Here is a 23,808-nt window from a genome sequence, read left to right on the forward strand (position 1 = left end):
GGAGATACCAGTCGGTAAAAGTGCTTGCTGCACAAGTATGAGGACCTACGTTCAAATCCCCCAAGGCCCCTGTAAAAGCTGGACTCTAGGAATGAACATCTGTAATCCCGTTGCTGCTAAGGGGAGCTAAAAATGGAGAATTCTGGGGGCTTGTGGCCTGCTAACCTAGTATACAAAGTAGAAGACAACAAAGATCCCCTCTCAAAGGCAGACTCAAGGACCGTTACCTGAGGCATTTCTCCACCCTCAACAAGGCTTCGATGGCATCTGCACACCCTTGTTCACACAAATGCTTTCACACACAATAACATTCTGCTGTGGTCCGGGTGTGATATCCCAGCACTTGGGAGGCAGAGGCAGGCAGATCTCCAAGTTCGAGGTCAGCTAGGACCAGAGAAACCCCACTGTTAAGAACCACACTAACGTCTATAAGCACAGGACCTCTGGTGCCTTGTCTCCTCACTAGGATGGGTGAGTCCTGTTACCCAGCTAGTAACCCTCTTACCTGGTCTGTGACCCCTTCTGGTGGAGATGGGGAGTGCTACTCCCCACCTCAGCTCAGGGGGTGGCACTACCTTTTCTAGCAAGCCTAGGGAAGGCCCCCGCCCCCGACCAGCAAGCAGCCACAGGTTGGCTGTGGTCTCTGGGCATCCCCCAAGTCCTGTCAGTACTGATAGCTGTTCTCTTCTGCTGGGTTTCCATGGTTTGCTTATGGGAAGTGATGAGGGACAAAAATGACACTTGCGGTGACAGTGGGCTGCCCCTTTTTTGACTGCACACATGCTTAGGCACACACAGTAGCTGGAAGAACCCTCAGAAGGGTAGAGGAAATGCAGGAGAACAGTCCCAGACCCCTTGATGCCCCTCCTTACCACTCCCAGCCGCATTGTTTGTTTGAGACAGGGTCTCACAATTTTACCTCGGCTGGCTTAGAGATTGCTGTCTAAACCAGGCTGACCTTGAATTCATAGGGATCCACCTGTCTTTGTCTCTGTAGTGCTGGGATTAAAGACACGAAACACTGCTCCACCCAGCAGCCATTTTGAGCATTTGAGGCAGGTGTGGTAGGAACTGAATAAAGCTAGTTTAGGCAGACTGAAGATGTGTTGAAGCCAGGTAGCAGAGCTCGGGGTCCCCCTCCCCTTAAATACAAAGTCTCTTGTATGAACTCCTGATTCTCTAGGCTCCAGTTCCCAAGAGCTTGCATTAAGGATGTGTGCCAGGCACTGTGCCTTGTTTATCCCGGTCAGTTTTGACGTGTCTCAACAATAGTTGGCTCGGGGCTGGAAAGGTTAAGAATATATGCACTGCTCTCGCAGAGGACCAGAGTTAAGTTCCTAGACCCATATCTGAAGGCTAACAACTACCTGTAACTCTGATTCCCCCTTCTGGCCTCTGCACCTGCACTGATGTTCACAATTCTTAAGCACATACATAATACAACATTAAAAAGCATTTTGAAGAGTGTAGGCATAGAGTCAGGACTAGGACACAGACTGACATGTTTCTAAAGAGCAGCTGGCAGCATGTACACATTTGAGAAGGTCCCTGGGTAGTTGAGGGGAAGGGTTGGTGGTATCTGAGGGGCCTTTGTGTTTGGAGAAGTTGGCTGGTGCATGAAGAGGACGGTTTGTGGGTCAGTCGTCACTGGGGTTTCTCAGGGTTCCCTCTCCCCACGGCGAGGCCATCTTTTGCTGTGGGTGGAACATTGGCCTCACCAGGACCACCACTTGTCATCAGCCGAGGAGGTGCATTGCCTACCTGAGGTTGTGGCAGGTTTCTGAGTTATTGGTGCCCAAACTGACCACATAGCCCTGGCTAACCTCAAGGCTACATCCGCATGAGCACAGTATGAAGGAAGTGCTGGGTCAGACTTGAGAATGGTTTAGACATGCACTGTGTTTCCGGGCACTTTCTTTTTCTACTGCTGTGATAAAGTAGTCTAACCTGTGGCACAGCTTAAGGCAGGAAGGGTTTATTTTAGCTCATAGTTCAGTGTAACAAGTCAAGGCGGGAAGAGCTTGAAGCAGATCATGTTGTATACATAATCAGGAAAAAGCTAGTATTCCGCATAGCTTTCTCTATTTTATATAGTCCAGGACCCTCCTGCCCAGGGAACTGTCCCTCCCACAACGAAGCTGGTTCTTCTTGGAGCAACATAATTAAGATAATCCCCCGCTGGGGCACGGTGGTGCATGGCTTTAATCCCAGCACTGTGGAGGCAGAAGGAGGCTGATCTCTGAGTTTTGAGGCCAGCCTGGTCTAAAAGATAATCCCTCATGGTCATGCCCAGAGGCCCATCTTCTATGTGATCGGAGATCCTGTCAAGTTGGCAGCACTAACCATACCCACCCACACAAGGATCAGTTGAAAGGGTCAAACCTTTGTGGATATGGAATGCTCTATAAGAAAAAAGCATAACAGCAGTTGAGAGCACATGCTGCTCTTGCAGAGGATCCACATTTGGTTCCCAGCATTCATACTGGGTGGCTCACAGCTGCCTCTAACTAACTCCAGTTCTAGGGGACTGGACATTAGATACATCCATTCACAAGGTACCAAACCCATACAAAAATATACATATATACAGAGAATTAAATTTTTTTTTTAAATCTTAAAAGAAAAAAAAAAAAAACCCATAAAGAATAGCCTGGACCTTGGTGACACCAGTGGACGCATACACAAAATACACTCAAAAATTAGCCAGGTAAGTGAGAGAATAGGCTTTATTCTAGAGATAAAGGTATAGTTGATGATGGTATTAGGTTAATAGCTCAAAGATAAAAGTTACAAGTGTACATACACCTAGTATCAGAGCCCTGAAGAACCTGAAGCAAAAATAAATGCAGCTGGACAGAAAAGTGGACAGTACAATACAAATTTCATTCTGTGTTGTTTGTGAGACAGGGTCTCTCTACACAGCCCTGGCTGTTGTGGACCAGGCTAGCCTTGAACTCACCTTGGCCTGCCTCTGCCTCCTGAGTGTGTACCACTGCACCTGGCTAACAATAGTTGGTTGCAGATTTAAAGTCTTTCAATAATTGGTGGGACAACTCAGAAGACAATCAAGGGTATAAGTTTTGAAGCGCACCAATAACCATTTTTACTAAAATATATGCAATATTTACCCAGTGATTGCAGATTTTTGTTTGTTTTTTGTTTTGGTTGGTTTGGTTTTGGTTGGTTTTTACAAGAGAGGGTCTTGCTGTATAGGCCTGAGCGGCCTCAAACTCCAGGCCATCCTTCTGTTTCTGCTTCCTTAGTGCTGGGATTACAGGCATGTATCACCGCACTCAGACATGTTTTTCTTTCTCCTCTGCTTCCTCCTTTTCATAGTATTCACTGTCCATTATGCACAGGGCTAGGTTCCACAAAGACAGCCTATTTCATCTATACTATGTTTTTAAACTATATTCTCTTCTGAATATCCTCTCTTTGTCCCCCTCCCCCATTCTCCTTTCTTCCTCCTCTGTCTCCCTTTGGCCCTCATGCTAGACATTCTTTTAGGTATGTATAAAATCTAGACCCCCAAACTGAGAGAAAACTCGAGACTTTGTCTTTTGGCTTGCTTTGCTTATTATCTTTAGCTGTATCCATTTTTCATAACCTCATGTCCTTTTCTTGTATTGTACATATTTTCAAATGCACACAGACCCTTCTCCATGACAGGCCATTACCAAGGCCATAACAAATCTGCACATTTATAACAGCTTAAATTGTGTTTTCTAAAGACATGGGGTTAAATTAGAAATCAATACTAGCCCATGGTGTGGTGGCTCAAGCCAGCAGCTTCAGCACTTGGGAGGTTCAATCAGGAGGATTGCACGAGTTCCAAGATGGAAGGACTACAGAGTAAGAAAGAAAAAAATAAGAAAAAGGTAAAACAAAACCCAATAAAACAAAAACCAAAAGTACTTTGCTATACTAAACAAAAGCAAATAAAACTCAGAGAAAAAAGGAAACTGATTAGTTTGATGAAGAAATTGATAAAAAATGGAAGAATTAAAGGAAAAGTTTTTTTTTTTAAGATTACTGAAATTAGACCAGAAAGAAAGAGGGGATAACATTATCAATTCTATAGAAATTTATAAGAATTAAGGAGGCCTGGAGAGGTGGCCCAGGGGTTAAAAGTGCTGGCTGCTCGTCCAGAGGACCTGAGTTCCAACCCCAGCACACACAATTACTGTAAAACTCCACTTCTAGGAGATCCTTCATCCTTATCTGGCCTCTGCCGGCACCAGGCACGCAAGTGGTTCACAGACATACATACATGCAAAACACTCATCCACATAAAGCAAAACTAAAAAACTGCTGTATGCATTTAGTGAGGACAGAGAAGTAGCACACCGAGTTTACACCTTCTCAGATGTCAAGTCGTTCTAGGTTAGAAAACACACGAGTTGGTTTGCGGCTTGGCAAATACTAGCAGAAAAGGAACCGTCGCATTTGCTGGGACAACGCCGAGCCCGCAGCCGGGAGTGGGAACAGTCGCTATGGTAACGGGCACGGACTTCCGGAAAAAGTACGGCGGCCGACGAGGGACATTCGGCCTGGTGGCGAGCGCGCTGACGGGGCGGCCAGTGGCGGACGCGGTGGGTTCCTGCGGCCGCCCCGAAGGCGGTGTCGCCCTGCGCCAGCCCGAAGGCCGCGCGCCATGGACTTCTCCAAGTTCCTGGCCGACGACTTCGATGTGAAGGACTGGATCAATGCGGCCTTCAGAGCCGGCCCCAAAGACGCGGCGGCGGGGAAGGCGGACAGCCACGCAGCCACCCTGGTGATGAAGCTTCAGTTGTTTATCCAGGAGGTGAACCACGCCGTGGAGGGTGAGCCACCAGCCACTGAAGGGCCGGGCCCGGGGGCCAAGCCTCTCCTTTGGTGGGACAGCTAGCCCTGCAGTAGGCTGAGATAGGTGTGGACTTAGGTGTTCACCTCTGGCGAGGCCATGATATTTCCTTTAAAACCTAATAAAGCTGGGCGTGGTGGCGACCGCCTGTAATTTTATCACCTGGGAGGTGGTGGAGGAGGACCAGGAATTCAAGGCCAGCTTCCATTGCAAAGTGAGTTCGAGTCCAGCCTGGGCTATAGGATCTCTCTCTGTCTCTCTCTTGTCTCTCTCTCTCTCTGTTTTCTCCTCTCAGTGCCAACCTCACTCTGTCGCCTAGGCTTCAGACTCACAGTGATTCGCCCTCTGCCGCAGCTTCCCAAATCTGGCATTACTTTAGGGGTGAAGTGATGGCTCAGTGAATACCCAATACTTTTGTAGAGGACCTGAGTTAAATCCCAGAAACCACATCACACAGCTCACCACTACCTGTAACTCCAGTTCCAAGGGGTTCAGTGGCCTTCTTGGGCATGCACGAACACTCTCGTGCCCGTTACTGACGCACAGATTCAACAGGTGCACATAATTGAAAAATAAATCTTGAAAGAAGTTGCTTTGAGGGTTGTGGGATAGATAGGGTCTCACCCATACTGGCTTTGAACTTGCTGTATGGTGAAGGGTGTCCTTGAACTCTTGATCTTCATGCCTTTGACTCCGAAGTTTTGGACTTATAGACATGTTCCATCATGCCTGGCATAAAGAAGCACTTTTGAGAATGTTAAATAGTTAGCTGATCCTGGTATTTAGCAGTATATGAGAACGACACAAATCATTATAATATGTCTTTGTAAGCTAAGGAAGATGGGCAACCTTGAATGAAGACTTTTACTGTGTGTGTGTGTGTGTGTATGTGTGTTTGTGTATGCACTGTGAATTAAATCTAGGTCCTTGCATGCTCTTATTTTGTGACAGAGTCTTACTAAGTTTCCTAGGCTGGCCTTGATCTCACTCTGTGTCCTAAGAAAGCTTTGAATTTGCAATGTTGCCTCAGTGTCTTGACATCTTGAGTGACTGGGAACAGGTCTGTGCCACTATTCCCTGCAGATTTATGACCTTTTTTGGGGGAAGGGGGTTGGTTTCAGACTGGGTTTCTCTGTGTAACAGAGCCCTGGCTGTCTTGGACTCACTTTGTAGACCAGGCTGGTTTGGAACTCACAGAGATCCTCCTGCCTCTGCCTATGGAGTGCTAGGATTAAAAGCATGTGCCACCACTCCCAGCATTTTGACCACTTTTTAAAAAATTACATTTATTTGTGTGAGTGTGTGTGTGTGTGTGTGTGTGTTAGAGAGAGAGAGAGAGAGTATGGATAGGCATAAGTCACTTCCCTTCCTTGCTGCTTCACTGGACAGAGGACACAGTGCCCCATAGCCTGGGTTACAGAGCTGTAGTTCAATTTCCAGGGTATATTTTCCCACTGTCTGCTTGTGGGAGCAGTGAAAGATTGGGCTAGTGGTCCTCAGTGGCTCCTGGAACCCACATCCTTGTGTTTAGAAGTGCAGGTCTTGGCCCCAGTCCCACAGCTACCAGAAGAGAGACTGGGGGATCCTGAAACATCCTCAGGTCTTAAGAGCACGAGGCAAAGTGGAGACCATGGTGTTCATGTCTCCAGTCTGCTGCAGTGGGCCCTGAGTGCGGCAACCAGGGCCACTTTGTATCTGTAAGTCCCCAAACTTTTCAAAGCACCCTGGGTTTTGTGCATCATTCTGTTTTCATGTTCATCAGTATGGCAGCCATAGCACTCAGGTAGCTGTCATTCACCTTATGAATTTCCAAAAGTTCACACATGTGTTAAGGGGAAACATGAGACAGCCTTGCTTTCATTGGTAGCTCAGGCATCTCCCTGCCCTCTGCCTTTGTTTCCACTTTGAAGACTCTTCCCAGATTCAGAGTGTAGCAGACAGCCAGAAGCTAAGATGGTTAGAGTTTCTAGTCACTCATCTCCAGTGCTCTGCGGATGCTGAAATGTCCAATTGCAGCATTGCTGATCATCTCTAGTAAGTGGAGACTTGTAGCAGCAACGTATTTTGTGTGAACACCTGTTAAAAATGTCCTTAACCCAGTTCATTGATAATACAAATAGAACCGTATTTGAAGGTCACTTGACAAACACACCTTTCCCCTACATTGAACCCAGGTGGTCCTTGAATAAATCAGGGAATGTGTGATAAAACAGGGGGCTGTGAGGTGACCTCAGCCAAGGCCGCGTCCTTTGTAGAATGGTGAATGAAACTGTGCTTCAGAAGCAAGCAAGCAGTCAACGTCAGCTTGACTCCAAACCAGCAGGCTACAAGAAAGAATGAAGGACACAGTTGTGGTAGCATGTGCCTACAATCCCAGCCCTCAGGAAGCTTTTTATAATTAGGAAAACTGAGTATATTTGTGAAAAGGTTGGAATTAGAGAAAAAAGTACTCCGGAAAAAGTCCAACAAAATAAAACTATGAAAACAAGAAAAACAAACCAAAACCAAACCATGGCAGGCAGATGGAAGCTGAACTCATATAATGCTTGGCAGGTGGGTTGCCACTGAGCTACAGCCTAGCTCTTTGGGCTTGTATGCTTTAAGGTTTGTTTTCTTTTCTGTGCATGTGTGTGCATGTGCAGATATTCACAGAGGCCAGGAGAGGGCTTCAGACCCCTTGGAGCTAGAGTTATAGGCCTCATCCAAATTCTATCCTCTGATAGAGTGAGCAGTGACACAGCCATCAGCCCTGGTTCTTCCTTGTTTTTTTTTTTAAAGGATATTTTTTTTAATTTATTTATTTTATTTATATGAGTGTTCTATCTGCATTTACACCTGCCAGAAGAGGGAATCAGTTCACATTATAGATGGTTGTGAGCCACCATGTGGTTGCTGGGAATTGAACTCATGACCTTTGGAAGAGCAGACAGTGCTCTTAACCACTGAGCCATCTTGCCAGCCCCCTGGTTCTTCCTTTTTAAAATAACTAACTTTTCATTGATTATTTGGGAATTTCACATCATGAACCTGGACAATACTCTCTTTCCCTGTCCTCCCTGGTCCTCCCCCAACCTTTGTGACCCCCCAACCCCCAAGGAGAAGGAGGAAGAAGAGGAGGAGGAGGAGAAGGAAGAGAAAGAGAAAAGGAGGAGGAGGAGAAGTCCAATTTGTGTTGCCCATATACTCACTGTAGTATGGTCAAATGCCCAGTGCTCACCTCCTTAAAGAAAACTGAGTCCTTCCCCACTGCCAGAAGCCGTCAGTTGTGGAAAGCTGCACTTCAGTGTTCCTATCACAATTGCTAAGAGTTCTCTTTGGTGGCTTTCCGCCCAGCCTCTTACTTCTTTGTGGGAGTCAGGATGGGTTAGGGGTTGTCACAGAAGCCTTCTATGTCCCTCTTTCTCAGCTGTGAGTCTGCAGTCATCCATGCCATGGAAAGTTCTTTGTTTTGGGTTGTTTAATTTTCTTTATTTCTATTTTATGTATGGGGCTCTGCATGTGCACCTACAGGCCAGAAAATGACATCAGATCCTATTGTAGATGGCTGGGAGCCACCATGTGCGTGCTGGGAATTGAACTCAGGACCTCTGGAAGATCAGTGGGTGCTCTTACCCACTGAGCCATCTCTCTAGCCCATGTTCTTTGTTTTGTTGAGACAAGGTCTCCCTACTGTAAAACAGGGCAGCTTGGAACTCCCCATGTAGCCTAAGCTGCCATCACTTTTTACAGTAATTCTCCTGCTTCAGCGTCCTAAGGGTTGGGATTACAGGCACATGCTACCACACCTGTGTTCTTCATTCTTTCTGTTGATCTTGGGTTAGGTTGGTGTTTATTACTTGCTTCTGAAGTACATGGTTTCACCTGTCATTCTATGGAGGGCACGGTCCTGGCAGGGGTCACCTCTCTGACCCCTGTTTTGCCACACATTCCATGCAGTTTCTCAAAGCTGATTGTTAGCATTATAGGGAAAGTTTCCTTCCTATCTCCACATGTGTGATGATTTCCCACTGTGTTAGCACCCGTTTCTACCGCTTGTGCATGTGGCCATTCTTGATTTTTTTTTCTGCAGAAACAAGTCTCCAGGCACTTCAGAACATGCCCAAAGTGCTCCGTGATGTGGAAGCCCTGAAGCAGGAGGCATCTTTCCTGAAAGAACAAATGATTCTTGTCAAAGAGGACATTAAAAAATTTGAACAGGACACTTCACAGTCGATGCAGGTACTGTGGCTCCTGTGCTCGATGTGGGGCATCTTCGATTTGGCAGATGTTTTCACTCACAGGGGATTTAGAACTCAGAATTCTACCCGGTACTCGGGCTGGCCATTCACCTAACTTATTTTCTCAGCCAAATTAGCTGGCTGAAGGGTAAGAACACTCACAAAACACGTTTCTGGTCTCCAAAGGTAGAGAGAAGGGGACTGTGGCTGAATTGCGCACGCGGTTTCTCTTTCAGGTCCTGGTAGAAATTGACCAGGTGAAGTCCAGGATGCAGCTTGCTGCGGAGTCGCTTCAGGAAGCTGACAAGTGGAGCACACTGAGCGCCGATATAGAGGAGACCTTCAAAACTCAAGTATGTCCCTTTACAGGGCACACTGTCCCAGGTGTTTACGGAGGAACTTGGAGTTTAGGGAAAGCAAGTGAGGCAGTGGCTCCTCAGAGCCATAAGGGGTGTCCACAGAGCTTTCAGCCATCACAGGGGAAGCCAGCCCCTAGCACTTCCACTTCCCTCCTCTGCTTGACATATGCAGGCAGAGAAGATGGGGTGACTTTGGCAAAGAGTGTGACTTTGGCAAATTACTTCACTTCTGACGGGCCACAGAAGTGGAAAATAGTCATAGCTTTGAAACCTGCTTTCAAGCATGAAGTGAATTGGTGTGGTGTGAAGAACTCTCATAAAACAAAACAAATGACAACCCGACTCCCCAAGCCCCTAATTTCTCTTCTGTAGACGCTTACCAGCTCTATGCTGTCCTCCAGCTGCCCCCGCCCCGCCCACAACTAGCACCATGGTGAGAATACTGTTGTGCACTTTTTTGTTTTTCTTTCAGCAGCCAAACTTTCCCCATCTCTCTCTCTCTGAAACTCCCTTTGTTTCCATCTGTAGAATGGGGACATTTACAGGCTCCTGTCAGTGTCACTGTGAGGACTCCACTTGTGGGAGGTCCCCTGCAGGCTTTACAGCAGGCAGGGAAAACCGATCAGAGTGAGGTCAGAATGCAACTCAGACCTGCCCCGTTTTGGTAACTGGTGCTGGGCCAAGACTTCTGGAGTCTGACACAGATCATTTAACTTCAGTCATATTTACTTAAGTACAGTACTATTTTGGAAAGGTATTCAGACAACAGTTAACTCAGCCCCATGAGTACGAATGACAAAGCTTCACCTGTAAGATGGTTTCTTGTTGACTTAGGAGCAATGCTCAGGACAGGGGCCCAGGGAGAATGGCTGAGGTAGACATAATGCCTGGCCTAAGATAACAGAGGAGTCACTGAGGCTGTTGTAAAGAACAAATGGCATCTCTCACAAGGATGAGTCTCATGGCCTAGAAGTAAAGCTCAAGGTTTTTTTTTGTTTTTGTTTTTGTTTTTTTTTTTTTTTTGTTTTTTGGTGGGAGGAAGTCTGTGATAAACAAACATAGTACCCTGGAGATACCAGCAGAGCCTGGCCCAGCAGGTAGGAGAGGATTACCAGGTTGGAATCTACAATTTTCCCCCAGCACCCTGGAAGAAATGGCCAACTATCTTCTCTCGTTGTAGAGATCGGCTGTGTGTTTAACTTTTCCTGGCTTCTCCAGTGCTTATCTGAGTGCACAGGGCCTTCTCGCCTTCTGCATGTATCTGTGGGGACAAGGACAAATATTTAGAATGTAAATAGGGATTGTGCTGATTTACTAAAGTGGTGGTGGTAGGTTCTTCTCCAAGATCTATGACGTCACTAACCCTGGGTAGTTGGCTAGGTTGCCAGTACCAGGCATGGTGGTATCCCTCTTGTTGAGCAGTTGTAAGCCTAGGTAGAGAGGCGTTGGTTACCACCACCATGTTTTTCCCATTCCTGCCCCCACTCAGAGTTATCATGCTGTGCTTGTTGTGGTTCCTAGGCATCACAGCTGGGTAGGAATGTTGCTTGCCTCTCTCCTTTGGAAGCTTGCATGGTGCCTTCTGGTACCATGAAAGCTCGTCCTCGGGGAGGAGGCTCGCAGGTCGGTTCCAGCTCCAGGAGCAATAACCTATGAAGTTTTGGGAGTCTCTTGGACAGCAACTCTCACCAACAACTCAAAAAGGGCATCTCATGCCTGGGGTTGGGGGTTTGTTAGATGGTCTGTGGCTCTGAGAGGGACCACTGTTAGAGATGGGAGTTTATTTAATTGTTCCCTCTCTCCACACATACGTGCCTACTTATGCATACTATAGATATTTTTAGGGAGATGGTTAATAGTTTGATTCGATTTCTTGTGACTTTTTGGACCACTTTACTGTTACTTTACCCTTTTTTCTTCTATATTTATCTTCTCCCTCCTTAAATAGAGTGTCTCCTGCCTCTTCCCCATCCCATTTTTTTCTAGTTTTCCCATTTCCCCCTTCAGATCATCTGTACTCTGCTATTTCTGTTGCTCCCTCCCCACCATTCCCAATTGGTGCCTTTTTACTTTCCTGGTTTCTGCAGTTACTTCAGGATATGTACTCACATCTGAAGATTTGGCGCTAGGAACTCCCAGTAAGAGAGAAGATGCAGTGTTTGTCTTTCTGGGTCTCAATTACCTCACTCAGTTTCTTCTTTTCTAGTTCCATCCATTTACTTGAAAAGTTCGTCATTTCATTTTCTTTCCAGTTGGATAGTATTCGATAGTGTATATGTACCACATTTTCATTATCCATTCATAAATTGAAGGACATTTAGGTTGTTTCCTTTTCTTGGTTGTGAATACAGCAACAGTGAACATGGCTGAGCAAATATCTATGAAATAGGAGATTAAGTCTTTTGGGCATTATGTCAAGAAGTGGTGTAGCTGGGTTTTATGGTCAATTTGGTTTTATCTTTTTGAGAATTCTCCACACTGATTTCCAGAGTGGCTGCAGCAGTTTACAGTCCCATCAGTAGTGAATGATGGTTCCCTTTTCCCTATGTCCCCTCCAGCTTTTTGTTTGCTTGTTTGTTTTTTGAGACAGGGTTTCTCTGTGTAGCCTCTCCTGCCCTGGACTACCTCTGTAGACCAGGCTAGCCTCAAACTCACAGAGATCCACCTGCCTCTGCCTCCTAAGTGCTGGAATTACAGGTGTGTGCTGCCTGCCCGGCTCCCTCCAGCATTTGTTGTTTTGTTGATCTTTGTCGTTCTGACCAGGGTAAGATGAATTTTTTATATTCTTGTGATTTGCATTTTCCTAATTACTAGGGATGATGATGAACATTTTTGAGATATTTCTTAGCTATTTTCCCCCTTCTTTTGAGAACTTTCAGTATATCTGTTCAGGTCCTACCATATTTTCTTTTTCTTTTTCTTTTCTTTTCTTTCTTTCTTTTTTTTTTTTTTTTTTTTTTTGTCTTTCAGGCAAGATGTCTTGCAGCCCAGGCTGACCCTGAACTTCCAATTCTTCTGCATCTACTTCCCAAGTGCTTGCATTGTGGATATGCACCAACAAACACCAGAAATCCTCAGATTCTTTTGTTTTTAGTTTAATTTTTTTTTTTTTTTTTTTTTTAATTAAGGTCTCACTGTGTGGACTAGGCTGGTCTCTAACTCACAGAGATCCTCCTGCCTCTGTCTCCTGAATGCTGGCATTAAAGGTATACATTATCATGCCCAACCTCAGATTATTTCTTTAAGAAAAATTTGTAGAAAAGAAAACACCAAGTTAAAAGGATGTTTCTGTTAGGGCTGGTGATGAAACTCCGGACCTAGAACATGCTATGCAAGCACTCTACGGCTTAGTTACAGCCCTAGCCCTGTGAATATTGTGTGTGGGTGCTGGGATCTCAGCTCGGGCCCTCTGCTGAGCAACAAGCCCTCTAACCACTGAGCCATCTCCTTAGCCCTAGACTATGCATTTGTGCTACTAGACAGAAGTTTGTTGTTGTTGTTTTGTATCCTTACCAAAAATAGACATTTTGGTGCTTTTTCAGTTAGAAGAAGATGGTACTTCCTTGTTTTCGTTTTTGTTTATTTTGGTACTGATAATGTTAAACATAATTTCTACGTGTAACTTTTTTATTTTTAATGAGTTACTTTTTTAACTAAAAATATTTTTAAATTTAAATTTTAAAAATGTATGTATATTTGTGTGTGTGTGTGTGTGTGTTTGGGTGTGTGTACACAAGCACCTGTGTCATTGAACACGTGGTGGTCAGAGGACAGTCTGCGAGAGCCAGGTTTTTCTTTCCATCATGTGGGGCCTTGGGGGAATGCAAACTCAGAATATTCAGCTTGTTGGCAAGCACCCTCACCTGCTGAACCGTCTCTCTAGCCCCAGAGAGCTGCCTTTTAATGTTTTTTCTTTATTTCCAGTGGAGGTGTTGGGAGTCTTTTAAAATAAGCATCGTCTGTTCTGTCTTTTTATAGGACATAGCTGTGATTTCTGCCAAGCTGACGGGGATGCAGAACAGCTTGACGATGCTTGTGGATACCCCAGACTACTCAGAGAAATGTGTGCACCTGGAGGCCCTCAAGAACAGGCTGGAGGCCCTGGCCAGCCCGCAGATCGTGGCGGCGTTCACCTCTCAGTCTGTAGGTGAGTGTGGCAAGCTTCAACAGTGTAAATAAAAGGCTGTGTTGATTCAGTTCTGTAGACTGCAGAAAAATGTAACTTCATGATGCTTCCATAGCTTTAAGATTTTATACTAAGTGTCCTGACATACAGAACAGTTAAAACAGGTACCGTGAAGATGGCCTCTCGGCCTCAACACTGTCATTTTCCCGTGCTGTCTCCCCTTGCTGGGGATGGGACCCAGGCCTGGCAAGGGCTTGCCACTAAGCTCCATGCCCACCTGACATTTGCTTCATCACTTCTCTGTTGCTCCTTCTCACTGCTTTTATTATTATTACTGTTGTTGTTGTTGTTTGTCTGACAGCTGTGCCACTGAGTGCGGCTCCAGCCCTTCTTTGTCTTTGGTGTGGGAAGTCGTGGTCTTGTGGTGAGAACCAGGGCTTTGTGCATGCTAAGCATTCACATTACTTCTCAGCTGCACTCCTAGCCCCCCTGTGACTCTTTTCAAAGTTGCAGACGTCAACAGGCTTCACTCCTACATACTTCATCCACAAAAATGTCAGCCAGAAGTGACAGCAGTGAAGCTGGCCTTTTTTTTTTTTGAGACAGGGTTCCACTGTGTAGCCCTGGCTAGGCTGGAACTTGATGTATAGACCAGGCTGGCCTGCAGCTAATAGTGAGCCAACTGCCTCTGCTTCCCAAGCCCTGAGACTAGAGATGTATACCACCACAGAGGGCATGCATGCTGTTGGCTGATCTTCACGGCTCTCTGTGGTCTGTGTTCATTGCTGCTGCTCATGTGTCATGTGAGCCCTTCTCTTCTGAGTTGCATGATCCCTCAAACTATCCTGTTGAAGTCCCCTGTTGAAGTAGCCATTTATTCAGCAGACTTGAAGGCCTGGCATCAGCCTGCGTTTTTCTACCTTTGAAGCCATCGGTAGTCAACAGTGGTATTTTGCATTCTCTCTCCTGTTCTGTAGACACCTCTTGGCTTGTGAGATGCAGCGTTAGTTTTGCTGATGACAGTGTGTTTCTAATGATGAACTTAGGGTGGTTAAAGAGCTGTAATTTTTCAGTATGCTTTAGGGAAAGTGGGTGTGCTGACCTCAGATTTTGGCATTTTTTTCTTTGAAAGTTATATAAAAGCTACACATTTATAAACATGAACACACAGACATTTGCCCATAGAAATCATTGTCACATGTATAAAGACTATATAATATTTTTAAAATAAAGTTTATTTATCAATAATTCCATTTTATCAGTCTGCCACTCCCAGATCTAACTCCCAAATAGGTCTCTAAAGAAGCAATTTGAGAAGCACTGGTAAACTACCTCCGACTCAAAAAAAAAAAAAAAAAGAATACTCACAGATACAAAGTAAATGATAAAGAAAGGTCACAAAGCTAACAGTATAAACCAGGTAATCTCACCACCAGGGAGGCTAAGACAGGATGGCCTCTCCAGGTTCCTGGCTAGCCTGGGCTACAGAGTAAGATCCTGTACCAGAAAACAAAACCACGGGAAAAGAGCCCAGGGAAAATGGTTATTCTGGTGGCATCTGCAGCCTGTAATCAGCCCTTAGAATGTGGAAGAAGATCAGGGTCATCCTCTGCTACATACTGAGCTGATACTAGGGTACAGGCCACCTCTTGAGGGGGAGGGTGTTAAAAGAATTAGAACTACAACCTCCAGCCTGTGGGTTGTGGCCCTGCAGAGTCTATGGGAAGCCCATGGAGATTCATCTTGATTTGTCATCTGCCATGTCATTTCTGTCCGATACCACCATCTGTCCTGGCTCCCAGATGTTGAAGCATTGACCCTGAGTCTCTGGAAAGCATCCAGCACTTTGGGGAGCTTGGTGCAGCCAGGAGTCGGAAAGGGTGGTCGTGCTGCATGCTGGAGTGGCCTCATGGGGCAATGAGAATCAGCAATTGTGCTCACAGGTGGTTGAGGACCCCAAGGGATTGATGGGAACGAGCCTGTATCTCGATGGCCAGCAGCAGTGGCCTTTGTGGGAAGCACAGGAAGAGGTGTTATCTCCAGATGGACTGCTGCAGCCAGGCAAAAGGAGGGCGCATCTCCTGCTCCAAGGAACGCTGAGTCTCAACTTGTTCCTCCTTCAAGTTGAGTCTAGTGGCCAGGACCTTTCTGGCCTTGAGGTCTGGGTCAGGCTTCATCTTGAAGTGCTTTTCTAGCTCTCAAGGCTGCCCCCAACTGTACTTCTAGTCAAGGGGCCCAGGGTATAGGAGGACAGGGAACGCAGAAACGCTTCCATCTTGTCTGTAGCGCACTTGAGGTGTGGTTTGAAGGTATGTTCTGAGAACCTAGGCTTAAACCCCACTTCCATCCTGAGCCCACCCAGCTGGAACCCTCCCACCTGCAGCCATAATTTTTTTTTTATTAAATAAGCACATTATTGAGAACAAAATAAAACTTTTTTCAGCTCCTAAAAGAATTTGTGTGTACTTAAAGTGTATAATAAGCTGAGTTGATACATAGTATAATTACTGTGATCAAGGGAGCACAACCATCGCACACAGTTGTCCCTTTCTTTTTGTGGTGAGAACAGTGATGATCTACTCGGAGAAAAATCTCAGGTCTAGAATACATTATTATTAGCTGTAGTCATTGTGCTACTACTCATAACTGCCCTTTGACCTAGATCTCCTCTTTCCCAACCCTCCCCACCAGCACTCCCCATTTTCCTTTGTTCCTCTAAGCTCAGCATTTGAGATAGATCTAGATATAGATTCAGTCATACTTGCTTTCCCTCTCACTCTGGATTCCATGTATAAATGTGACCATTGTGATATAGATTCAGTCATACTTGCTTTCCCTCTCACTCTGGATTGCATGTATAAAATGTGAGCATACTGGATCTCTCTCTCTCTCTCTCTCTCTGGCATGGTGCTTTCCAGGTTTTTCTGTGTCTTTGCCAATGGCAGGCTTTCTTTCTGTTTGATGGCTGAAGAGAGCATTCACCCTCCCTGTGCCCCTGCATTGGTGGGCATTGAACCCAAGGCCTTGTGCTTGCCAGGCAGGCACTCCACCACTGGACTCCATCTCTGTCCCTAGGAGGGTGCTTTTAGTAATTAAGCCGGGACCAGAGGTGTACGACAGAACTGCCACAGCAGCTCCCTGGGTAGCCAAGTGCTCAGCGTGTGGGGAAGCAGCTTAACCTCCCACTTGTGACGTTGCTCTCCCTCATGAGATGCTTTCTTCCTGCTCTTCATAGTCTCTTCATAGTGAGGGCCCAAGAGAGTTGGGCTTGCCTTAGTCTAGTGGTGAAGCCACGTCAAAATTGGGGCTCCACACTGGGGGTGTAACTCAGGGGTAGAGCTCTCCCTGAGTGTATACAAAGCCTTGGCCTTAATGCCTAGCACTACCAGAAGAAAACAAACCCAAGAAAAGAGCCTTTTCTTAATTTATTAGTTTTCGTAGGATTTGTCGTTGGTGTGTGTGGTTTTTTTTTAATCTATTTTATTTGGGTTCTTATATCTACCATTCTCCACCCCAATCCCTTCCAACACCCCAACAGCAAGTAGGAGAGACAGAAGGTTAGTGGGGAGAGGGCATGTTGAGATCTTTTTAGGCTACTTGCTGCTGATTAGGGGCATTGAGTTCCTGGAGCAAGTCCAGTCTTTATCTCATCAAGATATCTCTTTTGTCTCTTTTCTCACAACCACTTGACAATCTAGCAATGGGAACCAGCAGGAGGAACAGCCGCCTCCTCTCCTGGGGCTGTGGTCTTTTCATACCATCTTTAGAGTCCCCACAAATGTCTTCAGCTGGCAGAATCATGCCCCTGCCAGAGCACGCACAGGCAAACAGTCTGCTGCTGAGGACAGTCTGAAGCAGCCCCATATCCCACACCTGGGATTAAAACAAAAACATGTTTACATAACACAACTGGGTTTTTAAAGAAACCAAAATTCTCACTCCATTTGTGGTGTGGATTTCGGGGTTTTTGCAGCAGGAACACGTCTGCACAGATTGTTTCACTCCTCTTCCCATCTGGATGCCCTTTGTTTTTCTTGCCTACCCACTCCGGTTAGGACTTCCAGTATCAAGTTGGATATAACTAGAGAAATTGGATTTGTTTTGTTCCTTATCTTAAAACATTTTTAGATGTATTTGTTTTATGCATATGACTGTTTCACCTGTGTGTGTGTGTGTGTGTGTGTGCGCGCGCGTGTGCATGCCCGGTTCCCGGGGTCCTCAGAACTAATTCTGGATGGTTGTGGGCCACCATGTAAGTGCTGGAACCAAACCCTTGTCAGTCCTCTGCAAGAGCAACAGATGCTTTTAACGGCTGAGCTGTCTCAGCAGTGTCTTGGTTCTTATCTTAACTGAGCATTTTGTCAGTTTTATTATGATAAGGCAGTTTCCTTCTGCTCCTAGATGACTGAGTATTTTTTTTTTTTTTATCACGAAAGAGGGTTGAATTTGGATTTGGAAATTAAGAGGGCTTGTTGCTTTGCAGAGGCTTGGAGTCCTGTTCCCAGAATCCTTATCAGACAGCTCACAGTTATCTGCAGCTCCAGCATCAGGTGGCCTACGCAGGCACCCACATACTGTGCACATACCTGTGCACAGACACAAGTTTTCTTTTTAATTCATGTATTTTTATTTTATGTGCATTGGTGTTTTGCCCACATGTATATCTGTAGATCTTGGAGTTACAGACAGTTGTGAGCTGCCTTGAATTCTCAGTCCTCCTACCTCTAGCACTACCCCTGGCAGTGCTACTTAGATAATAATCCTTTTAGTACAATTCTGTGTGCTTCCAGCAACTATGTTTTGTAATATTTTAGCAAGGAACAGTGAAACAAGACAGGGGATGTCACAGCCCTCCTGTGGCTTCTCTATCTGTCTGTGGGAAAGAGAACAAGTGGCTACATAAAGAGCCTGACATAGTAAGTGTGGTGTGACTCTGTGAGGGGGAGGGTGTGACAGAGCTGGAAGGGAGCCCTAGTTTAGGTTGACTGGTTAGGACCCAGGAGACCGCCTAGATCATAAGAGGAAGCACAGCCAGAGGCGGTGAAGAGTGATTTGTTTGTGGCATCTGACAGAAGGCTGGCTTGCTCACTGTTTTTCAGTTCACATGAACATTAGTGGAGTCAGGTGAAATGGCTGTTTTTGTGAATCAGAATAATTGAAAATCAGTGCTGCATTGTAGCTCACCATGGTTTTCTGTCCAGCCACATGGACTGATTACCCCACTCCTCATGTTGCTTTTTAAGAAAAATGTTTTCTTATTTAACATGGATGGGTATTTGTCTGCCCTGGGCACCATGTTTGTGCCTGGTTCCCACAGAGGCTGGAACTTCTACGGGCATTGGATCCTCTAGAGCTGGAGTTATAGAAGGTTGCAAGTTGCCGTGTAGGTGCTAGGAATTGAACTCAGGTCAAGAGCAGCCAGTGCTCTTACCCACCAAGCCATCTCTCCAGTACCTCTATGTGTTGCTTTTTAAGATAGGGGCTTGTTATGTAGTCCAGGCTGTCATCCTCCTGTCTCAGCCTCCTGAGTGTTAGGATTCCAGCCATGTGCCACCATGCCCACTAATCTTAGCAGTATAACGATGTTTAATGTTTTATTTTAATAAGCTTAGGCTTGCAATGTCTGGTAACTGAGTCCCATGTTCTGCCTTTATTTCTTTTGCTTATGATTCTCTTGTTTGAGTTTAAGTGATTATCTCAGTTGAGTAGAAACTTCTGAATCTAGTTGACATATACTTGAGTTTATCAGAGTGAGTCGCTTGCCTGGGCTGCCCTGGGAACCTGGTAATAGTATGTGCACATTTTGTGTTTCTTAGATCAGTCAAAAGTATTTGTGAAGGTGTTTACAGAAATTGACCGGATGCCCCAGCTCCTTGCGTACTACTACAAGTGTCACAAGGTAAGCGGCTGTGAGTGATCATGACTGTGGAGGGCCACTGCCACTGCTGAAATCTTTCATAGGCAAAGGCCAAGTTGGATAGACTTGTCCTTTAGTCATTTTTCTTTTCATTAAAGCCAGTAGGGGGTGCTCTTGATCCACTCAATAGGTATTTTAAACTGTCACTTGGAACAAGTCAGTGGGTTTTCAGCCTGGATTCCTTCACAGACTTAAAACATTGTTTTAATTTGTTCCTGTTTTTGTTTTTCTTAAAGGAGATTCATGTCTTAAGCTTTACCTTAGCAAGCCGTAAGAATTTTATGTTTTCAAGGGTTAGGCTGCCAACTTGCAGCTTGCTGGGTTAATCTTAATTCAAGCACAGTACTCATGTTTCGTTTGTCTTAGTTGTTTATAATTATTATTGCCGTGGTTGTTGTTGTGAGGTGCATGTGTGCAGGCACAAGTGTGCCACGGTGCGCGTGTGGGTGGGAGGATAGTGATACGGAATCTGTTTTCCTTCTCCCTTTATGTGGGTCACCAAAGTTCCAGGGAAATGTCTTTACATAGTGAGTCATCTTGATGGCCCTTGGATGTGTTTAAATCATATGGTGGAGGGCATGAAGTGTCAGCTCATGCTGATGGCCACTCTAAGAGCTTCTCAGGATACTGCAGTGTGCCCCAAGGAAGCACAGTGGCCTGCTTTGGGGTGGGGTCAGAGGAGACAGTGTTGTGCGGAGGTCAGCAAATCTGATGGCATGGCAATGAGAGCAGGAGCCTCTGTCTTGCCTGTTTGCTTTCTGCTTTCTCTCAAATGGATGAATTTCAGCGGTACTTATGTGTTCAGTACAGTGGGCAGCAATGGATTCTGAAGTGGCACGGGGCAATTCTCCGGCATGTTTCGGGGTACCTAGTAAGACATCCCCTTCACTATGCCTCTGCAGGTACAGCTTTTAGCAGCCTGGCAAGAGCTGTGTCAGAGTGACCTTCCACTGGACCAGCAGCTCACTGGCCTCTATGACGCCTTGCTCGGGGCTTGGCACACACAAACCCAGTGGGCCACACAGGTAAGCGGTCCTTGTTGAAGGACAAAGCCTACGGTAGCATGGGAATGGGTGACTGCCCAGGACCAAGTGCTGTTGTCACCCAAGGGGTTAAAACATAGGCTTATAAACTCACGTCAGTGAATTTTGTTGGGTCTCCAAGGAAACTCTTCTTATCACTTTCCTTTATATCTCAAATAGGATCTAGTGAGACAGTGTTCCCAGTGGTCAGCTGGGAGCCGCTGGCATTCCTAAGTGCTATTATTGTGATAGCCGAAAGCCAGAGGCCCTTAATCAGGTGGTGGAGTGCGCAGCCATTTAAAAAATAATAATTTTTGTTTTATGTGTGTGGGTGTTTTGCCCGCATGTATGTCTGTGTGAGGGTGCCAGATACTGGAATTACAGACAGTTGTGAGCTGCCGTGTGGGTGCTGGGAATTGAACCTGCATCCTCTGGAAGAGCAGCCAGTGTCTTAACCACTGAGACATTTCTCCAACCATGTAGTGGACTGTTTTTTTTGTTTTGTTTTGTTTTTTATCTTAAGCTAAGGTCAGGCTCCCTTGTCCTCACTCAGAGCTTGAGGAAAAGTCTCGTTTTAAAGGTGCCCTCTGAGCAGGGTGAGGTCAGCCCTAGGTTTTGAGTGGGAACCTCCCATCACTTCCTCTCTCAGTCCATAGGCCATTGTAGATAGGGTATGAACCACCCTTCCCTGTCTGATGTCAGAGGCGCACAGCTCTTCTGGGAGGGGAAAAGCCCATCTTGCTCGGGAGTGCTGATGGCTCAGGCCTGAGAGCCATGTGGTTTATTTTCATCGAGAGTCATAACTGCTTAGATAATCACCTGCCACTGGCTGTAGCTGGAATTCCCTCTGCAGGGTTATGTCATTCAAGTTGGCGTTCTGATTTATATCTTTTTTTTTCCATCCTCCTGCTTCTAATGAGACAAATTCCTGCCCGTAGCCAAGCCTGCCCTCAGAGTCACTGTGACCCTCCTTCCTCAGCCTCCCGTTTCTCTGTCCTTCTTTATTGTTGTTTGAACGTAGGCTCTAAGTGCACAGTTTCATGTAGCTACCAGCTTCTAGTGTGCCTGTCTGCCCACGTTCATTCACAGTCCTTGCCTCTTGCACATGTCTTGTATCAAGGATTAAAAATCATCAAACCAACCAACAAACCCACCTAGAGTCTATACATGAAAATGTCCCACGCCATTTAAGAAGAGCCTGGACTCTCACCCTCAAGTTTGGAAGACATGCTCATTTGTACCTTTGGTTCATGTTGTTGCTTTTGTTTTTACTGTTTTGGGGATGAGGGGCAGAGTCTCAGGGACTTCTTTCGTGTAGCTGTGGACCTCCTGTCATGCCTGCTCTATGTGTTGCTGTGGACATTGCCTAGGCTTTGTGGAAACACTCTATTAACTGAACTAAATCCTTGCTCCTCCTGTCCCATAACTCCAAGCCAGGGCCCTGGGCATACTAGACAGATGATGCTCTGCCATTGAGTGCATCCAAGACCTCCTGTTTTACTCTCTACCCTGAGGCTTTGCAAGGGGCATTTTACTGTGTTTGCTTTGTCATAAATCTGTCCCTCCATCTATTTCTCCATCTGCTCATTGAGACTGCTTACTTTTGGCTTTATTTAAAGGTAATTTGCAAGCATCATACACTTTAGAATACACACATATTACATATTATCAACCAGAGTATTTGTTTATTTAGACTGAATTGTGAAATGCAGTGATCTTAAGTATGCCATGTGAGTAGTTAAATAAATGGAAATACCTGTGTAACTTCATCTCCTTTCAAGATATTCTAGAAAGTTCTCTGTGCTTCTTTCCCAGAAGTGCTCTGATGCTGTTGATGCTGTTGATTGCATAAATTACGCTAGTCTACTCTAGTGTTCTGTACATCAGATAGTTTGTGGGCTGGTCTCTCCATGAGACTTTTGGTTCTGTGCATTGTTGTATCATGGTTTGTTCGCTTTTATGGCTGAATACTATGATAGGTGTGCATATATGTTAGCTTGCTTACAGACTTTCTCTCTCCCTTTCTCCCCCCGCTTTTTGTTTTGTTTTGTTTTGTTTTCCGTTTTAGCCCTGGCTGTCCTAGAACTCTTTGTGCAGGTCAGACTGGCCTCAAATTCACAGAGATCCTCCTGCCTCTGCCTCCCAAGTACTGGGATTAAATGTGGCCCACTCTGTTTTGGTAGACACTTGGTCTGCTCTGGTTTGAGGCTGTTGATAAAGCCACTCTGAACAGCACTTCTCGGGGGTCTTTGTACTCATGTCTAAGTCCCTGAGAGTAGATCTGTGGGTTGAAAGGGCAGGGTATGGTCTGGTGGAGAAGAACTTGCCAGACCTTTTCGAGAATGGCCATACTTCTGTATTCACACAGCAGTGTGCGAAGGCTCTGCTTGCCGGGCCTCCATTCTGATATTAGATGTTGTCATTCTGTTCCATTTTAGCTTTTCTGGTGGGTGTGTAGAAGCATCTCATTGTAATTTTAATTTGCATTTCCTTGATGACTAACGATATTGAACACCCACTACCGTGCTCATTGGCTGTTTGGATACATTCCTTTGCGACATGTCTACTCAAGTCTCTTGCTTGTTTAAAAAAAAAATGGGTTATTTGCTTTTGCACTATTTAGTTTAGAAAGTTCATTATTCTGGATAGAAGTCCGTTCTCAAATATGTTTTGTAGATGCTTTCTTCCAGTCTAGCTTTCAAAGAGGGTTTTTGATTGTCTGCATGTGGGATGCTGGAGAATGAACCCAGAGTTTGTACATGCCAGACAAGAGTGCTATCACTGGTCTACAGCCCAGCTCTGAGCAGAAGTCCCGATTCCATTCATCTGTCTTTCTGTCTGTCTCTCTATCTGTCTATCTATTAATCAACTTGGGGAACAGATGCACATGCCATTATGCAACTTGAGGGAGTCAGTTCTGTCTTCTACCAGGTGGGACTCAGGGATTGAGCTCAGGTTGTCAGGCTTGGCGGCAGGTGCCTTTTCCCACTGAGCCAGCTTGCTGGTGCAGAAGTTTTGATTTTTTTTTTGATTCATTTTATTATTTGTATGTATGTGTAAGTGTGTGTGTTTGTGTGAGTGTGTGCCAGATGTGGGTAGGTGCCTGAGGAGGCCAGAGGGTGTCAGCTCTCTTGGAGCTGGAATGAGAGCTGGAATGAGAGGCAGTTAACATGGGTGCTGGGAACTGAACTCGGGTCCTCTGGAAGAGCAGCATGTACTCTTAACCACTTCGCCATCTTTCCAGCCCTCAGAAATTCTGGTTTTGATGATGCCAAGCTAATCACTTTTTTTTTTCTTTCATGGCTGTTGTTTTCCATACCCTAA

The 23,808-nt window shown here is 45.6% G+C and overlaps 1 protein-coding gene across 1 annotated transcript in view; it reads left to right on the forward strand.

Moving 5' to 3' along the window:
* The first annotated feature begins 4,530 nt into the window (after window positions 1-4,530).
* The window catches only part of Cog7 (component of oligomeric golgi complex 7), a 54,754-nt gene continuing 35,476 nt past the window's right edge, over window positions 4,531-23,808 (forward strand). The window contains exons 1-6 of the mRNA XM_021640640.2: window positions 4,531-4,823; window positions 8,913-9,061; window positions 9,297-9,413; window positions 13,398-13,566; window positions 19,362-19,444; window positions 20,365-20,487. Of these exons, the coding sequence (XP_021496315.1) occupies window positions 4,655-4,823; window positions 8,913-9,061; window positions 9,297-9,413; window positions 13,398-13,566; window positions 19,362-19,444; window positions 20,365-20,487 (810 nt within the window). The 5' untranslated portion in view covers window positions 4,531-4,654. The remainder of the gene's footprint in view (window positions 4,824-8,912; window positions 9,062-9,296; window positions 9,414-13,397; window positions 13,567-19,361; window positions 19,445-20,364; window positions 20,488-23,808) is intronic.

This window comes from Meriones unguiculatus, chromosome 14 (assembly GCF_030254825.1).
Source record: "Meriones unguiculatus strain TT.TT164.6M chromosome 14, Bangor_MerUng_6.1, whole genome shotgun sequence".
Taxonomy (NCBI): Eukaryota; Metazoa; Chordata; class Mammalia; order Rodentia; family Muridae; genus Meriones; species Meriones unguiculatus.